Genomic DNA, 24,749 nt, shown 5'->3' with positions numbered 1-24,749 from the left:
CAGGAAAGCTTATGCTCAAATAAATGTGTTAGTCTCTAAGGTGCCACAAGTACCCCTTTTCACTTTACAGATGGAGAACTGAGGCAAAGAGAGATTAAAGACCCAGATCCGCCAAGGTGTTTAAACTAACTCCTAATTTGAATGGGATCTAGGTGCCTAAATGCCTTAGGGGAATCTGGGCCAAAATGGCTTGTCCAAGGACACGCTTGAAATCTGTGGCAGAGCCATGAGCTGAACCCAAATCTTCCGAGTCTCAGTCCTATCCTTCCTCTCTAATTTATCTTATTAGAAACTCTTGGTCAGTTTTCAGAATCTCTCCTGGATGGAGGACAATATTGGTAACCTATTCTCCTTTTCCATTAAGCTTTGTTGTAAGCATGTGCAGCATCCAGAGGGATAGATTATTACGCTGCAGCACCTTTAAAGATTGTTACAGACCAGAGGATCCAGATTCAAAAGAAAGATTATTCATCCGTTCCTTCGGAGAAACAGAAGCGGAGCTTTCCATTTTGACCTTGTTATAGAGGGGTGAGGTGGGGAGGGGAGAGAAAGAAGCAGATTTGCTTTAGAAAATGCTCTCTCCCCTCCAGACAATGACATAGCAGAATTCATGTTCCTGAGTCTGGGCAGCCAGACTGTACTAATACTTTGCAATGCTATTAGCATAGATTCCCCCTCCTTCCCCCCCAAAAAACCTTTGAGAAACAGACGCCCTCTCTTTGCCCCAGTTGGAGCTGCAGTAGAAGGGGGGTGAGAGGGGAGGGAAGAAAGAAAAGCTTGTGGTTGAGGTTTTCCTGTTACTATCATTGTAACGTTTATTTAGCCAATCTCTTAACTATGACGTCTGGATTTATGGCTTGCTCACAATATTTAACACACCCACTGAAGGCTGGAGCTGCAGCGCTCCTAGTCCAACCAGTCTAAAGCAGTCAGTGTAGCTGAAAGGGGTTTTCACTCTGCACCTGCCAAAGATCTCTCTCTCGCTCTCTCTTTATTTTCTCTCTGTCCCTCTCTTTCTCTGCCTCTCCCTTTCTCCCTCTTTCTCTCTCAAGGCAGATCTGTATGACCCAGCAGAGATCAAAGACGGCACCTCCCTCGCCAAGAAGAACCGCTACCGATTTGCGCTAGTTTCTATCCTCTAATCTCTCTCCTTTTTCGTGCCATATTTAAGCTTTACGGTACAATAGTGCCATCAGACCGTTTTGCAACCAAAAACCAAAACCAAACAAACAAACAAAAAAAAACCCGGAACCCCAGCTTGGATCCAGCAACCATACTGACTTGATCCTAGTTGAATATTTCTCTCTCCCAAGCACTGGATGCGATGGATGAAGAATCTGGAAACAGTCTAAGAAAATCATTTTCCAGCCAATGTTTTTAAACAGTCTCGCGGAGGAGAGAGAGTGTGTCTCACTACTGCATCACGGGTCAATTTCAAAGGATGGGAGGCAGCGTTTCCAGCACATCTAAATATTATGGATCATCTTTGCTTCCCCTGAAAGCCTTTTATTTGTAATAGGTTTTATTATTATTACCCCCTCCCCCTTCCTGTCTTTTTTTCTTACCCAATCAGAGCTTCAGATGTTGGTGTCTCTTCAATAATCCCTATTCTTTACCGTTGTGATCCCTGTCATAAAAAGAAAAGAAAAGAAAAAATGGACAGCTGGGTTTATGAATTGAACTGCTGCTGGCGTTTGTATTCCTACTGATTTTTAAAGACTTGCTTTGGGGCGGTTTTTTTTGGTTTTCGGTTGTTGGTTTTTTTTTTGCTCAGTACTTGATGAGACTCAGACGCCAGGACCGACTGCTTTTTGAATATTTATTTCGAACAGCCGATGGAGATAACTTTATCCACTTGATTGGTTTTATTTGTTCTCGCTCCGCTCAAAACAAAACAAAACAAAACAAGACCCACACGCTTTTTCTGTGAAAGAGCTCCCTTAAATATTTAAATTGCCCCTCCCCTTATAATTTATTAGGAGGACCCTGGACCATGAAGATGATTTTAGTCCGGAAATTCAGGGTGCTGATCCTGATGGTGTTTCTGATCGCTTGCACAATGCATATCATGATTGATCTGTTACCAAAGCTGGAGAAGCGAGCGGCGAGGACGGAGGGCAAGACGGGCTGCTCGTGTTCTGACCCCCCGGGCGAGGAGGCTCAGGGCTGGGGGAAGCAGAGAACTAAGGGCGGCTCGGAACCGGGCTGGCCTAACAAGCACACGCTGCGGATCCTGCAGGATTTCAGCAGCGACCCCAGCTCCAACCTCACCTCCCACTCGCTGGAGAAGCTCCCCGGGACCTCGGAGAAAGCCGAAGCTTTTAAGAGACTGGAACAAAATGGCATAAGCCGGGAGCTGGGGCATAAGCCGCTCATCCAAGATGGGAGTATAAACGCCCAGCCCGGGGGGCAGGGGTACTCCAAACTCGCGGCTCTCTTCGAGCAGCCCCTCTACAAAATCGCCACCCCGGCGCTGGCGGAGGAGGATGTCTTGTTTAACGTCAATAGCGATATCCGATTTAACCCGAAAGCGGCCGAGAACCAGGACTGGTGAGTAGAGCGGGGCTGGGGCTGTGGGGACTCGAAGCTGTGGGTCCCCAGCGGGCTGTCACTGAAAGCAAAGGGGGAGGAACTGCTACCGGCTTCACTGGGCGCAGGATCAGGCCCCGAGGCTAGCGACGGCGAGGCCTGATTTCTCCCCGGCAGCAGAGAATTTGGGTCACGTTCATGTGGCATTATCCTGAAACTGGGGACGTTATGATCCTGCCTTGGGTTGGTGGGAAGTGACTTCCCACTTTGCTCAGAGTAAAGCTACTGATGAACAGCCACTGGTGTGGCAAGTGGATCTGGGCTCTTCCTTTCCATTACAATACCTTAAAATATCCTGTTTGCTTGAAGGAAAGAGAGCCACTTCTTCTTGCACCCAGGGGTTGAAATGGCAGTGCAGTTCACTTACTTACATTCCAGTGTCAGAAAGCTTTGCCGGGATGCAGAATTGTAAGTGACAAAAGCAGCTGCCGTACCGTAGCTGATGTGTGTGTTCAGACTACTGAGTACTTTAAAAAAACAACACAATAGACCACATTTATTACATATAATTTAAGAAGCACTATTGTTTCTTATTAAAACCCTGAAGGTAGAAATAGCATTGTGAGTAGAAAACGGAGACTATTTGCCGTGTTATGATGTAGGTTTCAAAATATGTCAAAGCCAGTAGCTGGGAATAAAATTAATATTTGTTTTGTGCCTGTAAAGAAATATAGGTTCTAACAGGTCATTTACAAGACTGGAGTAACAGCTATTTCAGATTAAATGAAAGCTTCAGTGATATAATTCAGGTATCACAAATGGGATAAGAAAATAACATGTTTAAACTAAAAAAAAAAAAAAAAAAACCAGGAGGACTTGTGGCACCTTAGAGACTAACAAATTTATTAGAGCATAAGCTTTCCTGGTTATTCCCACCCCCCCCCAAACTAACAAAATAAAGAACAGAAGACAGAGCAATAAAATATTAACTTCTCTCAGAAGCAGGGAGATTGACTTCAAAGGTCATACAACTGTCCATAATATACAGATATCAATGGGATTTCAACCTTCGGGATCTGACTTTTGATACATTTTCTGCTCTGAATTATTTTTTGACATTCTAAAGCCCAGTGCTTCTGTCTTTAACTTTTAATGCATTTGGTATCATCTATAAATTCTCTGCCCCACTGATGTATAAGAAATGCTTAGAAACTTGAAAGGCTGAAAAATCAAAAGGCATGTCTCTAATACAACAGCACCCTCTTTCAAACACAGTGGCTCTGTAATGTTTAAACAGCTTTATTGTGCCATGCAAAAGCTCTGACAAGCAGTGGAGCAACCAGCCTAGATTTGAATCTTTAACAATATAGTGTAAATGTTTTCATTTTCAACCTCAAGTTTATATGAATCACAAAGGCCCTCAATGTATCATAATTAAAATCAAATTTAAAGCGCACTAGCTTAGAAAACTTCCAATTTCTCTGGAAAATCTCTGTCACCAGCATATGACAATAATGTATGGAATGTAGAGATGGCTAAAGGTACAATTGACCCCTTCGGTCAAGACATGTGATAGCAATGGGATCTCCAATATAACTGCTGCTCCGCTTGTTATTGCTCCCAAGGTTTAAATAATTAAAATCAAATTTAGCAGTTAACATTAATTCATAACATTCTTTGCTATGACAATAGCTTAAAGCTAAGCAAGCTTTCTTGCAGACATGGGAAATAGAATTTGCATTTAGGAAGTAGTCAAAAGTTATTTCACTGCCTTTCGTCCCCTTGGAATGATAAAATCAAAAAAGGAATATGAAGTATAAGTCCTGAATGTAACATCGCAATTATCAAATAACTTCAGGACATGTTAATTGTTAAATAAAGATTTGGGATAACGTTTATATTTTTGTCTTAAACTTGTTCAAGTTGTTTTCAACAACTGTACAATAAATAAAAACAACACTGGTTTGTTTTTTTAACATTGTACCCTGGATTAAAAAATAAAATATACTACAGCTACTTTGAATTCAACCAACACTCTTCTGGAGTTTTTGGACAGTGCTATGCAGTATAACACAGAGTTCAACGTTTTTATTATTTCATAAGGGTCTGATCCAATGTCTATTGGAGTCAATGGGTGCTTTGCCACTGACTTTAATGGTCTTTGGATCAAGCACTAATAGTTTAGGTCACAACTCTGCTCTCATTGAGGTCAATGGCAAAGCTCCCAATGGCTTCACTGGAAGTGGAAGCAGGCCTTTAATCCATGTCAGGGATAAATTGAAACCCTTCTCTCACTTCTACATTGTTTGCTTTTCACATCATTGCATTCTGAAGCCCTCTTTTAAGTTGCTTTGAGGAGAACCGGCAGATAAAAAATAATAATACTTCTCTCTCTCTCTCTACTTTTTTTTGTGGTAGGCAAAATGAAGGTAATGAAGATGAAGAATTTTTACCCACCGCAGAAACATCTGTAGATTCCTACCCAAACTGGTTAAAATTCCACATTGGTATTAATCGATATGAGTTGTATTCCAGACACAAGCCTGCAATTGAGGCTTTGCTGCAAGACCTGGTCTCCCAGAAGATAACCAGTGTTGGTAGGTTCAGATACATATATTTTTATGACTATTTACTTATTCAAAACCTTGTTGCTGTTTTAATATTAATGAGTATTTTCCATTACTTATACTTGATGTTCCTAAAACATTGCTTCCTGGCTACATTAGTCTGCACTTATTTTCCTTGTTAAATATAAAAGAGGCTTCATAAAGATATCTTGCCAGTTCCGTGTTGCATGAATATTTGAGAAGCCGTTTGTATTGCTGTGGATGCTAGCAAGATTCTAGCTGCAAAGCATATTAGACCAGATTCATCCCTGAGGTAACCTATTGACTTCTGAGGTACAGTTACAACATGGTTGAATAGTGCTCATTAAACTGTAAAAAAACAAGTTGATTTTTTCCAGTCTGATTTTTTTATTTTATTTGAATTTTCTGAACAAAGAGTTTGGTGTTAAAAAAAAATCCTGAGGGAGGGGGTGGGTGGGATGAAGAGCAACATCTTCACCTGCAGAAGGTGTTTAAAGAATGAAACAACACAGTGCAGTGTCTCTATAGCTCTTGCCAATCTGCATTGTGTTCCAGCACTGCTGTAGCTTTAAGGCCCAGAGCTGCAGTGTTTGTACATCCAGATCTACACTGATTTCAAAAGACAGTGAAACAAGCATCAGGATAGCAGGATGGGGTCCGTAGTTCAACTCTGTTTGTTCCGTTTAGAAACCCATGATTGAGATGTTACTATGTTGACCATTCAGTACATTTAATGGTCTGGAACACATGGAAATATTTGCTGTGGGGTCAGTTAATGATAGGTTTAAGTGCTCTTGAATATGGCTTTATAGTTGCCAACAAAAGAAAAGAAAACCATGGTCCTGACATTCTAAATAGCTAATATAATTTATTTCTGGTGGTTGATCATTGTCCAGTTGGTTTAGGCACATAAAAAAATTAGGCAATTTCTATTAAACACCAACTTCCTAAGTACTCTTCAACTTTTCACAATGATGAAATAGTAGAAGCTCTACAAAACTGCTGATAATCTATATTTCCACTACTGGATAGATCACCGGGCTTTGCCCCTGCAATCTTATTCAGTAAAAACTTCCATTGGCTTCAATGGGAATTTTGCCCCACTAAATCAGCATCACTGGGCCTAATGATTACATTTTCCATCCCGTGAACCATAGTTTTCTCTGAACACTATTAGGATTAAGTGGGATTCTTGATCAGCAAGGAGGGATTGATTTAGTTAGTCAAGACAGCAGGAGCCATGATTTGGAGAATGCTATGTGATGAAATTCAACTTTATGCAGAGAGACACACCAAAGCTTTAAGTGGAACTTAAATAGTGCTTCGGCCTTGTGCTCTGCTTAGAGGGGAATTTCACCCAAAGAAAGCAATTTTCAAACCATGTTGCCTTAACAGGATGTCCAGACCAATGTACTGAATGATCAAATTGACAGTAAGGTGCATAAATAAATGCCATTTGTATGAACCTGTATGCTGGTTTTCTGCCCCACCTCTGGATTGAGATGCTTTATTAAGGAGCCCAGGTTTGAGAATTGTGCCGTATATATGCCCCCTTTAGATAACACCTAACATAATAGAAATAGCAGTCACTGTCTTAGATAATACCGAATGCTTTTCATCTTCCTGCAGTCTAGGCCTCAGGATAACAAGGATAATTTGCAGTGGAACAAGTTCTAGGTGATTTTTACTGCCTTGTCTTGTGGGCGGGGAACGATAATCCCCTTTCCTGACCCACTCACTCAGTCAAGAATGATGTACAGAATATTCATCTTGCAATTGGATTAGGGAGTGGGCACAACTCCTTACTATGCTGATTTTAAAGGCACTCCTCACTTATCGATCAGGAGATGGAAGAGAAAGAGATGTAAACTGGGTCCCCTCCTACCCCTCCTACACCCTGGAGAGTGGTGGTATCACTTCCCTGATCTATCACCTTGCACAGCTTCAGGGCAACAATTTTGCTTAACCCCAGGACCTTTAAGACTTTGCATCTGAAATGCTTGCCCAGCCGTGTTTTGATTTGCTGTAAGAGGACCATGCATCTCTCAAAATGCATTTGGACTAAAGTGGCCACTGCTGAATATACTGCACTGCTGAATAGCATAGCTTCACAATTTACTGAACTATATATTTTTCTCCAAGATCTAAATATAGTGTATTTTAGTTATGCAAAGGAAAACCATGGCTTGTAGCATGCTCAGACGTGAACATAAATGTAATGCTTATCAAATGGACAATGTCATAGAGAGTGTGCTGGCTAGTGATCGAAGGAGGGGAATGAGAATCAGAAATACTAGAGTTTACTTCTGTTCCAGCCACTGACTTGCTCTGTACTCTTGGGCATGTTGCTTAATCTCTCTCTGCCTCAGTTTACCTATCAGCAAAATTATTATAAAAATTATAAGCGAAAAATCCCAGCTCCAATGAAGCCCAATAGAAATTTTGCCGTTGACTTCACTGTGGCCTTGATTTCACTTTATATGTCTTACAGCTGTTGTGTAAGGCTTTAATTAATTAAAGATTTGCTAGGACTTTGAGATCCTCTGAGGAAAAGTGCTACAGATGCACAAAACCATATTTATTATATTATGTATTGCATATGGGATATTCTGTTATATGCTTGTATGGTGTTTTGCACAATGGGTTTGGCGCCTCAAGATGTTGCTGCAATAAAATTCTAAATAAGAGTAATTTACACCAACGATGCCTTGCAATTTGGATATACAAAAATACTAAACACTGCATCTCATTAGACAATGTTCCTTAACCAGAGAAGTGCAAATTCTGTCCGAAAAAACAGGTAAAGATTAGTTCCTAGATATGAACTCAAGCTAGCCCTTTAAAGTGAGCTTATAAAAATCAGGGGGCCCAATTCTGGGGACAGTGGGAGGGTTGCCTGCATCAAGATGGTAGGATCCGGCCCAAACCACTGGCAACCAAGCCATGTTTGTTCCTCTGGGAACAAGGTTATAGCAAGGTTTGAAGAAAGAAAGAACCTTATTTTATATTATTGATATTTGTGGAGTGTAGTATGTTTTGTCTTACACTGCAAATTCTTAGCGCTTTTTTTTAAAATTATATTAACAGCTGCCCACTTTTCACTTTTTGTGCATAGAAGCAATAAGGACTCCAAAGCTTTTGAATGGATGAATAAAGTCTGACATGTATTATCAAAGGACACATGAATGATCACTACATTGTTTCACATGATTCTGCACATTTGCCAAGTTAATTTGCATGGTTCCTTTCGTGGTTTGGTTTTGAACGGCAGCTATGAAGATGACTACCAGGTTAAAAGTGTAAAACAAATTGAAATCTGCATACTGCCTGAGAATCATCATTTTCTTTTGACATTCAGTGCAATTAAATATATAGAATCCTAGAAGTTAGCTGGAAAGCTATTAGCTTATCCAGTCCTTTTAGTGCAAGGAATCATGTCTACAGCTAGTTTTGTAATATTTTGATATGTTATGTATAGGTTTTAATAGGCTTATGTGGTTTTGATATGCAGGTTTTGATACTGTTTGCAACCCGAACTGTAGCTCAACTGCCTTCTTAGCCAAGTCAGCTGTATCTGCTTAATGTTATTAATTGGAAAGCGTCACGTCCAAATAGACAGCTCTGGATCAATCAAAACTGCTTGCAAGATTCTGTAACCCATACAGTTACCTTAAAATGAAAATGGTGAGAGACGCAATTACTGCTTAGTTCACAAGAGCGGAGAGCATCAAGGTGACATTTCCTTGAGGTTAAAGTTTAAATGGAACAAATCCACTGATGATGCCACTATGGAAAATGGAATCTGAACATTACATCTAGTTCCCACAGTGACACCCAGAGGTGGCCTTGAAAAGGACAGGGTTAAGAATAGCTTTAAGCCAAGTATATATTCAAAGCCCTACCTATCAGTACGTGTTTGCTCTGTTCAATGCAAAGGGCCTGACCCTGTTCTCATGTAATTCAATACAAAACTTCTGATGACTTAAAAGGGATCAGGACTGGAGCCTAAACATTAATATTTTCAATTGAATATTGAAACCCAGTTTTCAGAAAAGGTGCATCCACATATGCATTCAGAACTGCACACCTGCTTTGCATTGAGAATTACCATTACGTCCTGCACAAATTACCGTAATTAGCCATTCCCCTGCACATTTATGCATGTGCATAATCACAGCAGCAGCATGAGCAGGGTAACCAGGAGCACTGTATGGCATAGAGCAGTTAGATGCATCAGTTCAGTGACTGTGGGCCTGCTCCTGCTCCCATTAAAGTCAACAGGAGTTTCGCCATTGGCTTGCATGTGAGCAAAACAGGCTTCTGTGGGTTTTTTCTTTTCTTTTTTAATTCCCTGGTTGAAAGGCCTTGGGAACATTACCTGATTCAGATCATTTCTAAAGCCTAGGATGCATTCAATTTGTGCAGGCAATAATTAGAACGCTAGAGCACAAAATTACTGATGTGGTAGATCAATGGCACAATTAACGAAGGTAGACGTTGGCTAAACAGCAAAATAAAAGACAGTGCTATGAATACTGAACCCAGATCCTGGCTCTCAACAAAATGATAAATATCTTGTCAAAAGGCAAGGAAAGAATGTGTGAAAAACATGATGAAATGTAGCGCCACTGATTTACTTTATAAGAAAACAATGAATCTGCCAAGAATCAGCAGATTGATTCAATTTACAGGCCTGAATGGGGTGAGGGGAAGACCTTAAAAATGTACAGCAAAGACTTGGGACGATCTCTCCGCCTTTTAAAACTGCTTTTATCATCTTGAAAGCCTTTACAAATGAGTCAGCAGCAGTGGCTGAGCAAGAACAAGTTAAGAAAATGACTGGGACTTGAATTTGTTTTGAAATTTGTTCCTTATTACAGTTTGTGTGGTAACAAGCATCTAGGCTGTGCAGACTATTATCTGCTAGCAAGGCTGAGGTGTTTATGTTCGACTTAGGTCTGATTTACAAAGGTAAATATATACCTCTAAATGGATTGGGAGGATGAGGGCTGGGTTGCAACAATATCCAGGAAATGACATACTAGGTCACACCAGTGGTTCATCCAGTCCAGTGTCCTGTCTCAGACAGCAGTCCGTACAAGATGCTTTAGAGGATGGTGCAGGAAACCGTGTACGGACAGCTACAAAAACATGACTGAGTGATCATGGTGACATACATCTCATAAGTTCCATAGAGGGTTTTACTATTTTAACACTTCACAGAGGTGAAGTGTAGGGTTTGCAGAAAACATGGACATGTGTTTTCAGGAGGGACTAGATGAGGGAGAAGTTGGAGTTATGACTGACTAGGAACCCCTGGGACACATGGGAGAAGGATGACAGGTGAGCACGGGAGAAGATCATTATACACTTAATCCAAAGCCCAGAAGAATCAATAGAAAGATGCTCATGGACTTCAGTGGCCTTTGGACCAGGCCCTCTATCCCCAAATGTCCCCAGTAAAGTCAACCCCACTGAGGATTTGTTCCAAAGCCTCTTGAAATTTTGAAATCAGGCCATAAAATTCTTGCAATACCTTAGATGAAAGAGGATGTTAAGTCTGGAGTATATTAACCTTTAGCTTTCAATTTTTTCTTTGACAAGCTGAATTGCCTAAAGATTAAACGTCATCTTTGTACTGGAATTTACTTTTACCATTATATAAATATGTCCGAGACTTGTTGGACGAAAGTTGACTCAAGATGTACTTTATGGTGTCAGCGAGTTTTTAAGAATTTTTCCAGAGCTGCTCATCCTCTGTAACATAAAGGCGTATTCAGACATTTTTTAAAATGTGGATTATGACCCTGACTGGAGGACATCTTTGGAGTCAGAACAGCCTTATATTTTAAGGCCTTCTTAGAAATGTCTTAGTATGCTGATCATAGACGTGACAGGCTGTAATGGCTTAGTGTCATTATGTGCTCTTCTCTGAATACTGTATGTTCTAATCCTGTGTATTATAAATCCTTATGAAATTTTTATTTGGGTAGCAGCTGAAGTCTCAAGGGCATCTCCAAACAAGCAAACAAGGCTTTAGAACATGATTGGACTCTTATTCCTTGGCATAATATAAAGGGAAACATGTTTGAACTGAGAAACAAAAGTGGCAAGTGGAATGTTCCTTGTCTGATTCATATATGTCAGAAAATGAAAAGAAGCCAAGCAAGCAGGCTTGATATTAAAGGGAGGAGAAAAATCCCAATCCCAGAGTTAAGCACACATGTCACTGTCTGCAGGCTCAAGACCGTAGATTGAAAGCACATTGGATTCAGACCATATCTCTTTCTCATCTGCAACGAGTCATGCACAACTATGGCACTGTATAATTAATGTTAACAATCCTCCCTTTTGCATATGTAGGTAGGCACCTGTATGTATAGCCTTTGGGTTAAAGTTGTTGGGAGCCGTCGTAAGGGACAGGGTGGAGCTGCATCGCTCCTGCTGGAGTGCCTGGGCAGATTGTTCCCTGGCAAGGCACAATGCCCCTAGAAGCAAAAGGGGAGTGCGGTTGCTGTGCCACCCTCAATCAGTGTGTAACGTGTCCATCCACCCTGTGTTGCAGGGGGCCGGCTGGGAGGCGTGAAGTCCTACATCTAAACTCAACAGTGGCACAAAACTCCAGCCGTCCTTGTGCTCCAGAGTGCTCTGCGGCCAATTTAGCATGTACAGGCTATAATCTGTGGGTGAATATGACAAGGCCAGAGGGAACCTTTAATCTTCTCACCTTGCACCCTCACACAAAGGATGGACCTGTTCATAGAATCATAGAATCATAGAATATCAGGGTTGGAAGGGACCCCGGAAGGTCATCTAGTCCAACCCCCTGCTCAAAGCAGGACCAATTCCCAGTTAAATCATCCCAGCCAGGGCTTTGTCAAGCCTGACCTTAAAAACCTCTAAGGAAGGAGATTCTACCACCTCCCTAGGTAACGCATTCCAGTGTTTCACCACCCTCTTAGTGAAAAAGTTTTTCCTAATACCCAATCTAAACCTCCCCCACTGCAACTTGAGACCATTACTCCTCGTTCTGTTCTTTCTTCTGTTCTTTCTTCTGTTCTTTCTGTCTGGAAATCAGGCCTCGCATGTGTAACAAATCAGAGCAATTTTTTTCATGAGCCTTTCATAAAGGTTTCCCCTTTCTTGTTGCCAAAGTCATTGTCTGCTGAGGTTGCTAGCCAAATAACAATCTGTTGTGCTGCTTTACCGTGCTAGGCATCCTAGTAAACTTAGAGTATTCCAAGCTGTGTGTTTAGAAACTGGTGTGAGGGAATCTCCTCTTTTTCCTCCATCTCTGCACCCTTTTGGTCTTGAACAATCTCCCAATCAATATAGGCTTTCCTGATCATGTGACTGCACAACTCTTAATGATTGTACCAGGTCCAGGTCACACCAGGTGTAGAACCCTGAATTTTTGTAAAATAGGAATATTCTGTTGAAATGGTGCAAAATCGGCTTTATGTGAAGGGATATGAAACTAGACACTGCTTTTCAAACACTGATTCTGCTTTGGCCATATCATTCCCATGTTGTAGTTGATGCCTTTTCCACAGCCTCTTTTGGCTGGGGACTTTTTATATGCATTACATTCAGTCAATTAAATACTTTTTAAAATAAAGTTTGGAACAAATGTTTATTTGCGAATACATAGCTATATTGTGCCATCGATTTATAAACAGAAATCCTCATGAAAGTCAACAGGGAGTTTTGCTTAACAATTGATGGCTCAACACTGCTCCTTGAATAAAAGTCTAAATCCTACAAGAATGACTTGGACAAAACTCTCATTCATTGTCATGGAAGTGGAGAGTGAACAGGACTGCAGGACTTGGCCCCATATTTGTCTGTTTAGCAACTGAATGGAAAAAAGACCAATTTTGAAAACTTAAGCGACAAGGGGCCAGCTCCTCAGCTGGTGTAAATCAGTGCAACTTCGCCATTGGCAAGGGAGCCACACCGAGCTACAGCAGCTGAGGATCTAAGCTTAAGGATGCAATTCTGATCTCTGTTACTCAGAGCAACGCTATGGGTGTCAATGGAGAATTCTGGATTTAAACCGATGTACGTGACAATAGAACTTGGCCAATGAGAGTCACAACGTTGGCACCTTTCTATGTCCTTTACACTATTCTGGCAGTGAAATGTGATGGAAGGCTAGTTTAAACTGCCAGCTGGGGACTCCTGGGTGGTATATAGGTGGGGTAGTTAATTATACACTACATGCTCTTGACCACTCAGTATAGATGACAATTTAGCTGTGTAGCAGAGCTGTTACCAGAGTAAGCTGTCTACAATGATCCTGAGATGTTACTGACAGCACATACTACAGCAGCCTGAGGTTGCTCTAATTTATTCTTGGGACTGAACTGGCTCTAGTTGCCCCCAGGATTCAGGTGTTTGTGGATGGAAAACCATCTATACGTCCCCCCTTCCCTTCTGGTGTACATGAGGATCTAACCTACTCTGCACAGCAGAGTGAGCCTAATATATGAAAACCACACGTTTCTGGTATACCTGTTCAGTGTGAGTTGTTTAATGCCCCTTAATTTCTAATTATTTATTTGTTCCATTGGGATAGCCGAGTAATGCAATAGAAGGCAGGGGTCAGCAAAATAGCAATGCAGGAGGGATTTTCTTCCAGAAGAAGAGTAATTAAACTGACCAGATTTGCATAGCATTTTGTTGCAAAAATATATGGATTACAAGCACTGAAAGAGAGCTGGTGACCCATCAGTAATAAGGCACAGAGAGGAGTAATTAATAGGACGTGTAGCAAATGGTATTGGTTAGGGAAAGCAAATGTAGACATTAGACATGCCAAATAAGGCCAGCTTTAAGGCAAAATTTATGAAAAAGATAATATGACATTTTACGTAGTTCTTAAATTTATACCTTTTTTGTCTGATTTCTAAAGAAGGGGATTATCTGATCATTCAGAGGAAACTTTAAAAAGGACTAAATTGCATACACTGAGATGACTGACATGGCCATCATTGCATAATGCAGAAGTGAATTAAAGAGCTTGGGTGTAGGTCATTTCATTTACTCAAAGTGTTTTTGGCTGGTGGGAGAGCAGATGGTCTGCTGAAGTGTATATTTACCTCCCTTGACTAACCATATCATCAGATAAGATGCACTCTTTGAGAACTCTTTTATTCATGTATTGTGTGTTTTTTTAAGTGACATGTTTTTTCCCACTTACACAAAAAAAGTATCAGTCCAGGATTAAAAACAACATCATCCAATTGTTCAAGTGATATTGTCCAAATGGTGCCGTTTGCTAACAATAAATGTCAGTGTTACAGTAATTCACCCATCAGCTGGTGTTTGAGAGTCAAGCAAAAATGGTCTACAATGTGCAGCATGAGCCGAATTGCAGTCACTATTCAGTCCTTACTCAAAACTTCCATTGAAGTCACCTCTCGCTTATGTACAGATCACCTAATGCAGGGCCTGATCCAAAGCCCACTGAAGTCAATGCATAGTTATCCATTGACCTCAATGGCTTTGGATCATGCCCATGGAGAATATAAAAGATATACATATATATATCAGGAATAATAAATACTTAAACTAATCACAGCATAGTATAGGAGTTGCAATTGTATCTGTTCATGCCTTTAATTAAAGGCTAGTTGCTCCTCACCCATTTGTACAGCCAAGGTTCTGGTGTTCTCCAAGACACACCCAATCTCTTCTTCCATCATGCACCCTTTTCATGGTAGCAAGTCAAAAGAACTTAGGGAGTGCGGGAAGTGAGAATTTAGAGACCTGTACCTACACACGCTTAGCATTCAGAACTCCCACTGAAGCCAGTGGTGTTTCTGCGCTTGTAGGATCGGGCCAATAATGGAAAAGCTGATGTAGGATGCAGGATTCCCTTTCCACTCCAGTTCAGTCAGTTTGAGCAGTTACACTAGACTGCATTTCCCCTACTCATCCTCTAATTCAGTCTTTATGTTTCGGAGTGCCCTATAAACGTATATGTGGGTGTTCAGACACCACAATGATGAGTGCAATATAAAGGCTTAGATTGAGACAGAGAGAGAGATGTGCTATTTCAGTGTACTGTACTGCTGACTGTACGTAGAAATGTACACTGTGATTTTTAATTGTTTTACTTTTCTCCCACAGCAATGAAATCAGGAGGCACCCAACTAAAACTGATCATGACATTCCAAAATTATGGACAAGCATTGTTTAAACCAATGAAGTAAGTAAGAAATGATTTGCTCCATTTTAAAGCTGCTCTACACAGCTGTGGCATGTTACTGTCTTGACAGCTGTTATAAGATCACTCAGAATGTCTTTTAAGTTTGTGGAGCTTAATTATCTAAGCTTCCCACTGAATGTAAATTGTAGGCATGTTAAGAAGAGGAGGCATGTTAAGGCATGAGGAGTTTCAACATTCTTAGAGCCTGATCCACATGAAGTCAATAGGAGTCTTTGCATTGACTACAGTGGGGTTTGGATTAGATCCTTAGATGATAGCAGGTATATTGTGGTTTCATATGTCATGTCATGCACACTGTTCTCTGTGAATTCTTCCACCCACAAAAATACAGGATGTGCTCAAAGTTCCTTTCTTATGTGGAGCTTTATTCAAAACAAACTTGCTCCGATATTTTGCAGTTTGTATTACATCACTTATTTTAGAAATGTTACCGCAAGAGTGCAAGTTCTGGCCAGGTTTTCAGAATCGATTTATTAGAGAGGAAGACATTAATAGTGTTTGATGAATTATAATTTCATCCTTTGATTTATTGCTGTTGGTATTAGAGCTGCACTCTACTGTTTGCTAAGGCTGTATTGTAGCTGTGAAAATGAGTTTCTTTGAGAAGCGCAAGTGAGGAGAAAAGACTTGGCTGGAACAGAAATGATTTTACTCTCACTTACACCTGTGTAAAGCAGGAGTAATGCCACTGAGGTCAGTGGAGTTGCACAGGTTTAAAATTGATGTAAGTGAGCTCTGAATCAGGTCCTATATGTTTGTATTGTAATAATGAAAATCATCGTGTGCTTAGTGTACAGGGTTTAGTAAAATCACTTGAGGCTGCAGAATGTTTAATGAAGCTATTCACTCTCTGTGTCAGTGGGTATCACTAGAATAATAAACTCATTTCCTTTCTTTGTTCCCCCTATAAGGAAGTTCACTTAATTTCCTTTAAGGTGGTTTGTAAAGGAATAACGCAGCACAGAATACATGGTTTTCAGTATGTATTTGTTTTGTATTGTACATGTAGACAGGAAGGATGGTCCAGTGGGCAGGGGGTTAGCTTGACACCTGAGTTCAATTTCCTGCTTTGCTACAGACTTCCTATGTGACCTTGGGCACTTCAGTTAATATCTCTGTGCCTCTATTCCCCATTTGTAACATGGTGATAATAAAGGGAGGTACCTTACCTCACAGGGATATCGTGAGAATAAATGCATTAGAGACTGTGAAATGCACAGTAATGGAAGCCATATAAGTGCCTAAGGTAGATCAGGCCTTATATGGACTTCAGAAGGAACAAGTAACTGAGTTTCCTTCACATCAACCTCCTTTACACGTGTCCTGAGATCTATGAAGAAATCCCCTGGATCTCAGATCATCCACAGAACCCCAAGGTATTTGTGCAAAGGCCCAGTGGTTCCACATTATTCCCAAATTCCTCCCATTCAGACTGGCTTCCTCTGGATTCACATTCTTCTTGGTTCCTCTTGTGGGGCTGGGAGGCTCAGATCTCTGAGAGGGAATCTACGTAAGATGATGTAGAAAAGTCTGAAGGGAGATGTTGCCAAAGCATGTCCTAATTGGACCATCCCCAAACCACTGGAACTATAAAAGCAATGCTCAGAGCATGGGTTTGGATGATACCAACTGAGGTTCAACTCCTGCCCCCATTCCCTTCCTTGCACATTTTACCTGACATATTTTATCACTATTCCAAATCATTTCTGACCCTCCCTGGGAAATTTCTGAGAACATGACAGGGCCTAGCTGTCTTTAATTATTAGGTAAAAGAGTGATGGCCTTGGTGGCTTTCCACATGGTACAAGATTCTTCTTGTCTCCATTTACTTAGATGCAGATATTTTAAATCATTATCATTGCTGTGACATTGTAGCTCTGGGAATGCTAATGAGGTTAAATCAAAAGTTTACTATGTGTACTGCTTTATATACACCACTGGCAAGATGATGGATGACAATGGATGTATAACCAATTTCCTATACAGAAGCAATTATTGCCATCCACAGGGACAATAGCAGAAAATGACTATGTTTTAATCACCCCTTCAGCTTGATTTCGAGGGTGTTAAAATGTTATTTTCTAACTGATTTTGCATTAAATACATGTTTATAAAAAGAACCACTGCAGCATTCCACAACGGTGTTCCCAAACACTCCATCTTACAGTGGCAACACGACTGTAGTTCACATGATGGCTGTAGAATGCTTTAGTATTTTTATTAAGGACATTTGTGAGTATTTGTTTTCATTATGAACAGGGAGCCAGATCCTAAGCTGGTGCAAATCAATATACAGTAAAAGCTGTTTTATCTGGCATATTGGGGGAATGGGGGTGCTGGTATGTGAAAAATGCCTATTAACTAAGAGGGAGGGAGTTTGGGTGTGGGAGCGGGCTTTGGGCAGTGCAGGATGGAGTGTGGGGTGTCTGATCCAGGGGCTGCTCACCTTGGGTGGCTCCCCACAAGCGGCGACCTGTCCTGGCTGCTCCTAAGCGGAGGCACGGCAGGCAGCTCTGCACACTGCCTGAGCCTTTGCCTGCAGGCGCTGCCCCCCGAAACACCCATTGGCCGCAGTTCCTAATCAATGGGAGCTGCGTTGCTAGCGCCTGGGGCAGGGAGGGGGCAGCAGGCAGAGCTGCCTGCCACACCACCGCCTAGGAGCAACTGGGACAGGTCGCTGCTTGTAGGGACCCACTCGAGGTGAGTGACCCCCTGATCCGGCACCCCGCAGCCCCTCCGGTGCCCCATGCCCCTGCCTGCACCCAAACTCCCTCCCAGAGCCCACGCTCCACACCCCCTGCTGGCCCCATGCCAACTATAAACCAGAATTTCATTGAAAATCAGAAATGCCGGTTTATAGAGCTTTTTGGTTGGTGAAGTGTTGGATAAAACAGCTTTTACTGTAGCTCTATTGAGTTCAATGGGACTATATCAATTTCCCGCAGTTTATGATCTATTTCCTGTGAATTGTTTGGTGAGCTATGCAGAGTGATTTCCTTCCATGGAACTGAACATCCGAAAACTTTAAAAATACAAACTGTTAAATCTACAGGACTTCCCATGGAAGGGCCTTATCCAGCAGAAAGGAGCCTTCCCCAAATTTAAGTTGTTCCCTCTTTTGAGGGGATATCGCTTTTGGTCCAGGCTTTATGTAGCCACCCAAGCCTGACTCCTTCCCAGGCAAGGTGCCAAATATAGGGCCCTACCAAATTTCACAGTCCATTTTGGTCCATTTCAGGGTCACAGGATTTTAAAAATAGTAAATGTCATGACTTCAGCTATTTAAATCTGAAATGTCACGGCGTTATCATTGTAGGGTCTTTGTCACTGACCCAAAGAGGAGATGTGGGGTGGTTACAAGGTTATCGCAGGGGGGCAGGGATTGTGGTACTGCTACTCTTGCTTCTGCAGCGCTGCTGGCGAGTGCGCTGCCTTCAGAGCTGGGCCACTGGAGAGCGGCGGCTGCTGGCCGGGAGCCCAGCTCTGAAGGCAGAGCCGCAGCCAGCAGCAGCGCAGAAGTAAGGGTGGCCTATTATGGTGTTGCCGCCCTTACTTCTGCCCTGCTGCTGGTGGAGTGTTGTCCTCAGAGATGGGCGCCCGGCCAACAGCCACCACTAGCCTCCCCCCAGCTGCGAAGGCAGTGCAGAAGTATGGGTGGCAATACTGCGACGCCCTTAAAATAGCTTGTGACCCCCCCCCCGCAATTGCCTTTTGGGTCAGGACCCCCAGTATGAGAAACACCGGTCTCCCCCATGAAATCTGTATAGTATATGGTAAAAGCCCACAAAAGACCAGATTTCACGATCCGTGATGTGTTTTTCATGGCCGGTGATTTGGTGGAGCCCGAGTCATATGGCAATGACACTCATGTGGATAATGTCAAAGGATGTCCTACATGTTCTTAGGGCATCATCAGTGCTAATACAATGGTCGGGTTCCTCCCTACCTTAGTCACAGCCAAGGAAGACCTTTAAAGGAGTCTTATGGACCTCCCTGACTCTCAGCTCTGGGATCAGCAAGTTGAAGAGGCTTTCGCTTTGACAGTCAGGAAAGTCACCTGCATAATGGACCCCTGCATTCTTCCTCCATAATTGTGTTACAAGCCCCATGACTGCATTCCATTGATCAATACGTAAGGGGGAGTATGCACAACACAAGAAGTCCCATAGGTCATCCAGGACCATTTCCTCTTCTGTTTCTGGAGATGTGCACAGTAGTTATTCTAGCCTTTAGAAGATCCTGTGGGATGCATATTCCCAGCGGCAGAGATGGAACGTGGGGAGGACTAGTGATGTGTTTGTCTCCGTCTGAGTGGATATGCCTTTCCCTGTGAACAACCATGCTTCTAGCCCAGTCTGAACAGCAGTTAAATAATATAGCATTTCTTGCCTGTGAATAAATACTATGGCCTCAATTCAGCTGTCAAATAAAGGGATGAAGACTATGAGAGTTGCAACTCTGTCTTTGAAGTTTGAACTGAGTTACTCTTTAACATACCAGAGGGGGCTGGAGACAGCAGGATATTGAGCTTGATTCCCAGAGAAAATTCATGATCAAAAGTGTCCCAATCTGTCCATTATTCTAGTCAGTTTAAAGCTAAATCCCTTATTTCTGCAGGGCTCAGATTCAGGTAGTGTGTGAGGGGACAGCCCCCCTGTCTGTACTTGATTCCATTTGTAATATCAGTGAACCCTTCTTGACACATCTAGACTTGCTCAGTATTCTTCAGAGTTGCAATTATATTGGTTCAAATGGGGTGGAATGAGAAGAACATGCTAATTCTTTACTAAGGCAGGCAGGTATCTATTAACTAAATGGATATTCCATTGCACTTCAGAGATGGTTTCTGCAGCAGCATTGCAGTGAAATGTAACTGGCAAGTTGTTCTAACTCCTGGAGAACTCATGAGCAGGCCTTGGTTAGTTTGCATTTCACAGCTGCTGAATTCTTTGTTGATTACATCTATAAAGTGAGCCAACTCATGAAAGAATCCTTCAGCACAGCCAGTATTTGGAAATGGAGAAACCAGAATCTCTTCTTGGCATCCCCTGTGCTAAATGTTTGACGTTGCCTCACAAATCTTGTACCATCAGGTCATTTATTCAGGCAAACAGAGCAAAATCAGGAAAAGAGGAGTTTAATTGCCAAGAGAATGTTACTGTGATAAATAAAGCTTAAGGGAAGTTTGAATGTACTTGCAATGTGTCGAACAGTTAATATGTAACTGTTACAACTGTATTGTTCTATATTACTGTCATCATCACAAAACCCCAAAACCGCACCAACCCCAATGTTCCTTCCTGTTACTGTATTAGCTTTGTTAACAAAATTTATTGAGATGCCCAGCAGTGTCTCAAGTCAAGATTCCTTATGTCACTTATTCAGAGAGAGAGAGAACAGTCCTAGATTTATAAGACTTTTGGCTTATCTGGCTAAAAACTACCCTATTTTTTATATTTTTTATTTGTTTTCTCTTTGTTGTTGTTAACTGGGGGAGTGAAACAGCTGGCTTAGCAACAAAAGAGATAAGGTTTTTTCTCTTGGAGGCTTTTTTTTTTTTGAAGGGTGAAATCCTGCTTCATCAAAGTCAATGGCAAAATTCCCAGGTAGAACTGAACATAAAATATCATTTCTAGAGGTTTCTTTGGAGCCATCCTATAGAATTTCATAGAGAATTATATCTCTCCTGTACAATTTGACAGGCTGTTTCTAAAATACCTATACAAAGGGCACTATTCACTGTGGAATCTGTGAATTTTAGAATAATGTCAGTAGACCCCTATTTGTTTCATCCAGAGAAGTGCCCTGGAAATCAGTGATGTCACTCTGGATTTAAACTGGGATGAAACCAGAATCTTATTCCAGATTTCCAGTGGTGTAAGGAGGTTAAAATTAAGTCTTACATGTTTTTTGTATATATTTTTCTTATAAGTCCATTATTTTGGTAAGTACCAATACAGGATAGATTGATCATTATAGTCCTCTATAAAAGATTGTAGCTAATCAGTGTCCATTACTCCCTTTTTTTTTTCAGGTGCAAGAATTGTATTATTTTTAATTATTTACTTATTCCAATGTAATCTTAAAAATAGGAGTCCTGGCGGCTAAGGATTTGTCTTTACTAGAAAGATGTGTCGTGTGAGAGACCTGTCAAGTAACATATTTTAACTAGCACTTGAGTTAACACTATGCACTTTCTCATCTTTGACAAGCTCTAAGTATCCTTGCAGATACTATCTGTAACAACAGATGAAATAAAATGATGGCAGTTCCCACGAAATGAAAAAATAGCCAGGCAGAAAAAATAAAATAAAATAAAATACATCCCCATCTCATAATTCCCTAAAAAGGCCATCTTCTCAGACCTCCTCTAATTCCTTTCAAAGGGAGGGGCTTTGCACCATAGTCTGAAGGTCACTAAAGTTGGCCTATTTCAGACCAAGGTAGTAGGGAAATTAATATAGTTGTTTTAGTTGGCAAAGGACAGCTATTTTACTGGCTTTTAAATTGCACACTTTTACAAATAAACAATTAGTAGCATTCTTAAAATTTCTCTTTGATTTGCCCTTTGAGAGTGCTATACAAATACTTGCATTTTAGGATAGTGGCATTATATAGGACATAAAACCTCTCTAATAGAAACAAATGTTAATTGCTTTAATTTTCTACAATTATGTCCAGATTTTGAAGTTGCAGTTTGACTACTTACCTGTGAAATACAGCCTCTAGGCCTGATTATGATTTATTTTACGCTGGTGTTACTCTATTGACTTCATTGGCATGACTTCTGATTCACACAGGCCTATGTGAACTTCAGAATCAGGGCCAATTGTCTGTACACACTGCATGATTGCTTTGCCTTATTCCATTGCATCTATTGCTGTTTTGAGGAAATACATTTTGCAAACCTGTTGGATTTCAGCTGGCAGGGATCCAATATAAACATGCTGTTACAGGGCATGCACAAGGGTGGGCAAGCCCCACCCTAATCGTCGGGGGCACAGAACTCCTCCTGCCCTGGGGCCAAGGTGGTGGTGGGAGAGGAGGGGAACGAACTCCTCCCTGGGCCGGAGCTAAGGCGGGGGGAGGGTGGAGTGGGGAGAGTGAGCTCCTCCTAGCCGGAGGCCATGGCAGGGGAACAGAACGTGCCCTTCCAAAAGGGGTCAAATTTAAATTCCTGCGGAGTCCTTGTATTGTTATAAGTCAACATAGCAATTAAATCAAATTGCAGCTACAGAAGTAAGATATGCATACAGTAGCTGCTATTCCATCTGCCTGTCAGATTTATCACTTTGGCAGATTGGAATGCATTGCATAAAGCCCTACTAAGCAATCCATGGTCTAGGCACAAACAAAACCACTCTGCTTGGTGAATCAGCTCGAAGCAATTTTTACTGTGGTTCTCACTGCAGAAATCTAGCACCTTGTAAGGGGCTGTTATTTTGGACATATGGTGTGACAAACTGATATGAAGGGTTGAAACTGATAATCACAATATTCAGATCTTATCTGCCTGCTTAGAATATATAGGCATCACATCTCAAAAAATTATGAAAAGGAAACACCTCATTGTGTGTATGCAAGTATCAGTCAATATACAGGTTTCAGAGTAACAGCCGTGTTAGTCTGTATTCGCAAAAAGAAAAGGAGTACTTGTGGCACCTTAGAGACTAACCAATTTATTTGAGCATAAGCTTTCGTGAGCTACAGTCAATATACAGACATTCCAAGGGCCCCATACATGAGATTACTGGCTCTGTAGGGACAAATCCCACTGTTCTAACCTCCCCAATCCCTGTTGGGACTTTTGCCTGAGTATGGACTCACAGCCAGATTCTGATCTCCCTTGCAACAGTGTAAATCTGGAGGAAGCCGAGAGAGTTATGCTAAATTTACACTAGTACAAATGGGATGTGACTATGACTTTGAATAAGGACAGCAGGATTTGGCCCCTAGCTTGTAAATTCTCCAGCGCATGTAGCAGCATAAAACAGAATTTCTACTTAAACATCCTACATACTGCGTGTTAAGTTACTTTTTCTCCTGATCATATCTTCATCAGACTGTACTTGTTCCATATAAAAATCATCTCAATACAAATTTTAAATGGATTTAGCAATCATGAGGGGGCCCAGTCCAAGGACCATTGAAGTCAACTGGAGAATTTCCAATATTTTCAATGGAACTGGAGAATTTCCAGTATTTTCAATGGGATTTTGAAGAGGGCCCAAGTTGATAGCCCTGTTCAGACTAAATTCCTCTATACCATTGCAAATAGGAATGCAATCTCCTCCATATTGCCCATTCCGTGTATTCCATCCTTGCCATGGAGATTCACCTCTGGAAATGAAAGTCTTGGCTGGTGTCTAGACCCATTCAGTCATAGTGCAATTTGTTCTAAGTTTTTTTAGAAATATCATTAGATATTGACTCCCATGTAAACATTTTCATACTCAAGGTAACTTAGAGGAGGATTATTCAGTGCAGTGAAATGAGTTTAAAGAAAACATCCCTGATGTGTGTTTATTATCATAGTATCATCAGGGTGTAATCCCAAGATACACCCGTTCTTTTTGATTATCTTTAGAAAGGGTTTTCATTGAACTGTTCTCCTGTGGATGTCGTTGAAATGATGTCACAGCACATATATTTTGTGTTATGAGTGGTAGTCATGGAACTGTAGCTCCTAGAGGTTCTAAGTGAAATCAGGGCCCCATTGGTTAAGATCCACTTGGCCAGCTCAGAACTGGACCATTTCACTTGGCTGGTGGCCATGACAAGGAAAATAGGGTACACCTTTTCCTGTCTCGCCACACCTGCAATACTGTGCTCAACCCATAGTGGTGTTATTCAGGATTATCCTATGGGTCATTCCAGCCGACTGTTGTAACAATCACTCAAGACATGTGTTTTCAGCAAATTGAATGTTTTCTGTGGAAGCACTAGGAATTTCTTTCTCTTGCAACTTGCTTCCTTCCGGCAATGCTCTCTGTATAATGAGCACTTCTTGACAAAGGTGGGTGTCATGGCAGACGGCATGTGGTAGCAGTGAGAAGTTGGGGACTTAGGCAACTTGGGCAGGTGGCAGAATTAATAGCATCTGCAGAGTCAAGGCTGGAATGTGCCTGTGTGAAAGGTGTGCCTGCATGCAAGCCTTTTACGTCTTATTATTATTATTAATAATAATAATTAATAATTGATTATTCTTTGTATTATTGTAGCACCTAGGAACCCTAGTCTTGGACTGGGATCCCTTGCATTTGAGTGGGATGTTCTGGGGTAGAAATGTTTATGTCCCCCTGATAAGCACTTCCTTTTCTAACTCTCTGCTGCCCAATTTCACAAGGATTTATAGGATGTAGGATTAGAATGTATATGTGTCCCCAAACCGATGGTCT

General features: G+C 41.4%; 1 protein-coding gene across 1 annotated transcript in view; it reads left to right on the top strand.

Moving 5' to 3' along the window:
* The first annotated feature begins 889 nt into the window (after positions 1-889).
* The window catches only part of FAM20C (FAM20C golgi associated secretory pathway kinase), an 81,966-nt gene continuing 58,106 nt past the window's right edge, over positions 890-24,749 (top strand). Inside the window, exons 1-3 of the mRNA XM_073362099.2 lie at positions 890-2,550; positions 4,948-5,126; positions 15,252-15,330. Of these exons, the coding sequence (XP_073218200.1) occupies positions 1,994-2,550; positions 4,948-5,126; positions 15,252-15,330 (815 nt within the window). The 5' untranslated portion in view covers positions 890-1,993. The remainder of the gene's footprint in view (positions 2,551-4,947; positions 5,127-15,251; positions 15,331-24,749) is intronic.

The sequence above is a fragment of the Lepidochelys kempii genome, chromosome 10, assembly GCF_965140285.1.
Source record: "Lepidochelys kempii isolate rLepKem1 chromosome 10, rLepKem1.hap1, whole genome shotgun sequence".
Lineage (NCBI taxonomy): Eukaryota > Metazoa > Chordata > Testudines > Cheloniidae > Lepidochelys > Lepidochelys kempii.
Note: the sequence above shows the minus strand (reverse complement) of the source record. Positions and strands in the feature narration are given on the sequence as shown.